Below are 7,137 nucleotides of genomic sequence, written 5' to 3'. Positions count from 1 at the left end.
TTGTACAACCACTCTGGAAACCAGTCTGGCAGTTCCTCAGAAAACTGGACATAGTACTACCGGCAGATCCAGCAATACCTTTCATCTTATTCTTGTGTTCAACATTTTGGCAAACAGAGGAAGTTAGTCACAGGAGTCTGATCCACCCTAGCAATGTAACTATTCTTCAAAAAAACCTGGGAACATTTCCAAACTATGTGTCTTTAAAGCTACTGTGGCTTCTTGAGTAAATGGTGATCTCTGATGTATTTTCTATCCATAAGTGTTGTCTCTGATTACTTCCAGGGATTTTGCAAATTCCTTTTCTCAGGCTTCTCTCCCCATTCCACAAAGAGTTGGCTTTAACCACATGGGAAAGTAAAGGAATAAGTATCAATTCATGAGTTTCTCTCAAACTCCACCATCCCTTAAGTATAGTAATGCTATTGGTGATTATAATCAATCACCACTGTAAGACTCTGAGAAAACTGGTCCTACAGAGGTCCCTGGAAATTTCTTCCTTTAATGAGTTACTGGACTCCTCTGGGATGCAGAGCCTCTTAGGCACAGAGATGGCTAAAGGGGATATGAGAGAAACAGCGGTGCAGAGTTAAGCGATGACTATAGGACTTGTTATGACCTGTGTCTACAGTGAATAAAGGAGAGCAGTAACCTTTTATCGGGGCTTGCAAGTCATCCTATGCATTCTGAGTAAAGATGAACTGTTTCCTTAAGTTCTTCTAGCCTGAGGGTATTGGTTGAATGATGTTACACAGGACAAATTTTCAGGTATGATAAAATTATTCATTGCTATTTCTTCCCCCTGAAGACTTTGCTATTATTTGAAGTATTTTGTTTCATGGACACCATATATTGTGGACACCAATTATAATTAATGATGACAGACTTCTTTACAATACTTCTTATACAAAGTTCTCAAAAATCATATGATTGCAACACAATTGTTTGTCTGGGTTTTTTGAGAATGGGACTCCCATTTGTGCCTATGGGTACTTTGAATTCAAGGTGACATTATGCCCTCAGCTGTAATCCTCACCTTGGATTACAATTATGTAATGCTGTAACCAGCCTGCAAGTTCTTAAGGCAAATTTAATATACCTTCTATGGTTCTTAGTTCTTCTTTAATATGCCTTCACTTATGGAGATGTAATACACTATGGACAATTTGAAAGGTCCAAGATCATAATTTATCTGACAGAGCTCAAAAAACTATATGCTTAGTATTAATGGATATAATTGTTTCTCAATATAGTACACTGAGCATGCCATTGGCATGATTTGTGTGTGCATTTGTCATGTAGAATCTGAACTTCAGAAGCATAATCTGGCCTGTGTTCAATTTCAGACAAGAAATTATGGGTTTATGAAAAATGTGTGAGTGGGTCAGATGTGCAGTGTACTATAATATTGGTGAGTAAAAATTATTTCCTTATGCTGCAGTTCAGAGTGTCAATGAAGTTGATGTGGGAAAACAAATATAATTAATTTATTTTATATAACATTGTAAATGTAAAAAGAAACATGTAGTTGTCTCAAAATCTGTGGTGCTTTTCCTTCCATGTCTAAGCTATTGCATGAAGGGCTTCCTGCATACTTAATATTAGAAACACTTCATGAGAAACTTTCATGTGCTGTCCAGATCTAAACTTGTATATTTGACAGCTGAAAAAAGATAGGCAGTCATTAGGTCATCAATAATGATGAGTCCAGGTGAGGTCTCTAGTTTCTCATTGCTTCACATCATCCTACACAAGAAATGGGTCTAAATCGTTCACAGATCAAGCAGAACTTCAGAAACTATGTGATTTTCCTATATATCTCTTCACTTGGTAACACTCAGATATGCTAGCAGTGAACATCATAAACATCACCACAGAATGAAGCATTTGATTTTTGTCTCTTACAGTCTTTTTCTCTCTGTCTTTGTCTCTCAATGTCTTTCCCTCTTTCCATTCCTGTCTTCTTCAGTTTTTCTCTTTCTATCTCACTTTTATCTGCTTGTTTGGGGAGGGGGATGCTTCTCTTTCTTTGCTTGATGCTAGCTGTCAAATTCAGTGCTTTGGACATGCTAGGCAAGAGCCATACCATTGAGCTACATTCCCAGCCCTCCCACATCTCTTAAGAATCCTTTTCTGCTCCCTTCATCAGAATTGAGACATATTGAGCATTATTAGAAAAAGTTTTCCAGAAGAACTATAATTGGGGAGGTGTTCTTGATTGGATCGACCCAATATCTGAAGGACCAGTCAGTAGAATAGAGTCCCTTGAAATTATTAGAGGTTGAAGTTTTAAGTCCAGTCTGGAGGCAAAATTCTTCAGGAGTTTGTTTTCTTTTGATATCCTTCAGTTTCTTGTATGACTCTCATTATAGTATGAATGATAATCCTCTTTATTCAAATGTGACAACTAAAATATTGACAATGTTGAAATGAAACCTCAGAGAAACATTAAAACTTATGTTTCTCAAAGTCACAATTAGAACCAAAGTTTAAGCATCTTATAAGCTAGACAAAATTTGATAGATGTGAAAGGGAAAGCCCCAGATATTTTGAAACAAGTACATTCTTATTTATTTATTTATTTATTTATTTATTTATTTATTTATTTTTGGTTTTTTTAAAGACAGGGTTTCTCTGTGTAGCCCTGGCTGTCCTGGAACTCACTCTGTAGACCAGGCTTGCCTCAAAATCAGAAATTCACCTGCCTCTGCCTCCCAAGTGCTGAGATTAAAGGCATGCACCACCATGCCCGGGTCTTTTTTTATTTTCAATAATTATTTTCAATAATTATTTTCAATAATTCATAAAATAATCAGCATATTAATTATCTACATCAATTTCAATGACACTCTCAAAATTGGAATATGAAAATTTCATTTTTATTCACCAACTACAGAAAAAAATCATACATCTGACCTACCCACATATTTTTTGTATATACAAAATTTCCTGTCTGAAATTCATTACAGAACGTCAGATTTTAACACTAAATTATTATATAGTAAGTTTATATGCTGAAAATATTTTAAAAGAGTACTTATCCTACTTGAAATGAAAATTCTATGTCCTTAACATTACGTGAAACATCAAATCATTAGCATTAAATCATGAAGAAATCAGGTGAAGAAATCACAAATGATAGAGAATGATGGTAATGAGCAGTAGCAAATTTTGAAAACTGGAGACAAAATACTGTAACTTCCAACAAAGGCTTTACTGTAGGGTAGAATAAAAATGTGAGGTTGTGAATATGCTAAAGTATATGCCTTTTTTTCTAGAACAACAATAATACCCATGAAGCAATAATCAGAAAAATATCAGATTACCATCTCAGGACACAACTGTGTGGATAAAACATGTTGAGAAACGATTTGCTAGCACAGACATTGACACAAAGTAAACAACTGCTTTGATATTCCCGGAGACAAAAGATGCCACAGTGCTCTGTGAATATGGTCTTTTGGTAAGGCATGAAGGAAAAACAAGTGAACACACAGAAGAACTTATCAGATGTCCTTGACTGAAGGTGCAACAAACAAGTGAATTCACTAAAATCCGTGTTTCTGGTGTGATTTGGAATTCCTTTTGCTCAACTATAAAAGCAGTGGGGGTAGGTGGTTCTGGAGAGAGATGAGCAACACCTTTAAGATATATTTGGAATCTCTTTGACTCAGATAAGATGGTTAGCAATACAAAGCAGAATATGCAGGTAAAAGGAGACTATTGTCATTGGCAATGAGTTTATATATAGAATTTTGAGAGGGTGTGGCTCAGAAAACATCTCTCAGTTCAACAGTCATATGAGGAACTGGCAGAAAAGGGGATAACTACTATTATTTAATATTCATAGAATAATGGCAGGTAAGAGAAAAACGAAACAAATATACAAAATGTTTAGGAAGTAATGAACACTGAAACATAATAGGAAGAACTACATATTCAATCATCAGTATTATAGAAGCAATAAGCATTTAGAATGTGTCTGTAATTGTGATGATTAGGGAACTGATATTGTTGACCACATAACTGATGATTAACAATAATACATAATCACATCTATTTTAAAAGCTGATGTCATATTTTCTCTTAAAGGTACCATAGACACAATGACAGAAAGGAACGAAACTGTCATCTCCCAGTTCCTCCTCCTGGGCCTGCCCATCCCTCCAGAGCACCAGCAACTGTTCTATGCTATTTTCCTGGTCATGTACCTCACCACTGTCTTGGGGAACCTCATTATCATCATCCTCATAATACTGGACTCCCATCTCCACACACCCATGTACTTGTTCCTCAGCAACTTGTCTTTCTCTGACCTCTGCTTTTCCTCTGTCACAATGCCCAAGTTGTTGCAGAACATGCAGAGACAAGTTCCATCGATTCCCTATGCAGGTTGCCTGGCACAAATATACTTCTTTCTGTATTTTGGAGACCTTGGAAACTTCCTCCTGGTGGCCATGGCCTATGACCGCTATGTGGCCATCTGCTTCCCCCTTCATTACATGAGCATCATGAGCCCCAGGCTCTGTGTGAGTCTGGTGGTGCTGTCCTGGGTTCTGACCACCTTCCATGCCATGCTGCACACCCTGCTCATGGCCAGATTGTCATTCTGTGAGGACAATGTGGTCCCTCACTATTTCTGTGATATGTCTGCTCTGCTAAAGCTGGCCTGCTCTGACACGCGTGTTAATGAGGTGGTGATATTTATTGTGGTCAGCATCTTTCTTGTCCTCCCATTTGCACTCATTATCATGTCCTATGTAAGAATTGTATCTTCCATTCTTAAGGTCCCTTCTTCTCAAGGTATCTACAAAGCCTTCTCCACATGTGGGTCCCACCTGTCTGTAGTGTCTCTGTTCTATGGGACAGTCATTGGTCTCTATTTATGTCCTTCCAGTAATAATTCTACTGTGAAGGATACTGTCATGTCTTTAATGTACACAGTGGTGACTCCCATGCTGAACCCCTTTATCTACAGCCTGAGGAATAGAGACATAAAGGGTGCTCTGGAAAGAATCTTTTGCAAAAGGAAAATTCAACTAAACCTATAATGATAAAACTTGAAATTTTAATATAACTACATTCCATAAACATATTAATGTAAAAATTTTGTTGAATTTTCCACCATGGAAGCCCACCAGCCATACTAATTGACTACTATATTAAGAAGTTAGGCTAAGTAGTTTAACAAGGAGACTGAGTTTAAGGGACCTGAGTCATCTTTCTCTTTGTCTTGCATGTTTTTGTTCCTAGAAAATTATAGTGTAGATATACTACTATGATGGATTCCTGTTCATTCTGATATGAAGTTATTTTTGGATTTTACCATTTGTCCAAATTTCTGTTTTTTATCTATCTCCATCTGCTGGGGGCCACACCCATCTTCTTTCTGGCTCTCTCTTGAAGGTAGCCAAGGAGGATAGAGCATCAGTGGGGTCAAGACTTGGTCTTGTGAGATACTTATGATTGAATAATTGAATAATAAAATGTTTACCTATCTTATGTCTAAGTCACTTTGCTGTGGTAGCTGACCTGCTTGTCTGAGTTCCTCTGTGTTGAAAAAACTGTAGTCTCTGGTGTTTAGCACCTCATAGCAAAACAGTAGGGGATTAAGTAAAGTAGACTTTGTTCTATCGTTGTAGGAACTGTGTAATTCTAACTCCCAGCCTGCTAGTTGAAGTCACAGGAAAAGAGGACACTTTGAAAAGTGGTTTTAATCTTTATTTCTAAGTTCTATATCTAAAAAAGTTCTCTAAGAATTGTTCCTGTCTGAAGGAACTACAAGGGCAAAAATGGAGAAGAGCAAGAGAGAAAAGAAGTTCAGTGGCAGGCCAAGCTCAAGGGGAAGCCCCAAGGCCTGACACTATTACTGATGCTATGGTGTGCTTACAAACAGGGTCTGTCATGACTGCCCTCCAAAAGGCCCAACAACCAGCATATTTGTTTGTTGCAAATATGCAGTTATTTACACCCAAGCAGGGGACAGAAACTGGTGAGCCCTGTAAATGAATTAGGAAAAAGTTGGAAGAAGCTGAGGAGGACGGTGACCCCATCAGAAGACTAGCAATCTCAACTAACCTGCACGTCCAGGATATCTCAGACACTGAGCCACCAACCAGGCAGCATACCCCAGATGATATGAGGCCCCCATCACATATACATCAGAATACTACCTGGTCTGGCCTCAGTGAGAGAAGATGCACCTTACCCTCAAGAGACTTGAGGCCCCAGAGAGTGGGGAGATCTGGTGGGGTAGAGAGGACATTCTTCTTGGAGACAGGGGAGGGGAGGATATATGGGAAAGGGAGAGGTCAGGGGGAGCAAACTGGGAAGCAGATGGAGTCTTCACTGTAAAAAGAAATTAAAGGATTAAAAAGAAGAAGAAAAAGGAAAGATATCCCCAAAAAAGCTCTCTCTGCTCTTTTCTCCTAATCTTGCTCTCTTTTACAACCTTTTGGAATGTTCTCTAAGTTTTAAATGCCTGCTTTCTATCTCAGAAGCAATTATCTGGAAGACTGGCAGAGTTTTCATTGTAGTTTTGACATCAGAAAGGACTTAATGTCAATCCTATTATAATCAATCTTAATAATTAACTAATATGATTTTAGGAATTATTAAAGAATCATCATTAAAAATTAAGAAATCATTTATTTGTCTATATAGCATCTCTACAAGACAGTTCTTTGTTGTTCTGAAGAAATCTGTTCAAAGGTGTGGGCTAATACCTAATGATTATTATATATATTTAATAATAACAGGAAAATCATATTAATAGCAGGAATCTTTCCTAAAATGTAATCTCCTCAGCCTTGAATAAAGGAGCAACATTGATATAGATTTACAGTCCATAGCAGAACCATCTCAGGAAGATCACCTGCTAGTTTTTAGCTTCTCTTAGATGGCTCCTGGCATCTATCTATCTTTTCTAAGTTGTACTTATAATTAACTCAAGAGCAGCAATATCCAAAATCTTGAAATTCCTACCTGCCTGGCTTTTGTTGTTGCTGTTGTTGCTGATGCTGCTTTACCGTGGACTCTGATCAACCCCTGCATCTCCAGTCCTGCCTCTCTTCATAATGCTCAAACCATTCTGCTTCTCTCTCTCTCTCTCTCTCTCTCTCTCTCTCTCTCTCTCTC

The 7,137-nt window shown here is 37.8% G+C and overlaps 1 protein-coding gene across 2 annotated transcripts; it reads left to right on the top strand.

The window, feature by feature from the left end:
* The first annotated feature begins 614 nt into the window (after positions 1–614).
* On the top strand, positions 615–5,051 carry LOC110331604 (olfactory receptor 1). 2 transcript variants are annotated; one of them, XM_021212356.1, is made up of 2 exons: positions 615–630; positions 4,114–5,051. In XM_021212356.1, the coding sequence occupies exons 1-2, from the start codon at positions 615–617 to the stop codon at positions 5,049–5,051; spliced, it is 954 nt and encodes a 317-aa protein (XP_021068015.1). The 2 variants fall into 2 exon arrangements, with proteins under 2 accessions (XP_021068015.1, XP_021068016.1); XM_021212357.1 differs by lacking the exon at positions 615–630 and having other exon boundaries at positions 4,092–5,051.
* The last annotated feature ends 2,086 nt before the right edge of the window (positions 5,052–7,137 follow it).

The sequence above is a fragment of the Mus pahari genome, chromosome 14, assembly GCF_900095145.1.
Source record: "Mus pahari chromosome 14, PAHARI_EIJ_v1.1, whole genome shotgun sequence".
NCBI lineage: Eukaryota > Metazoa > Chordata > Mammalia > Rodentia > Muridae > Mus > Mus pahari.
This window is presented reverse-complemented; position numbering and strand designations above follow the sequence as displayed.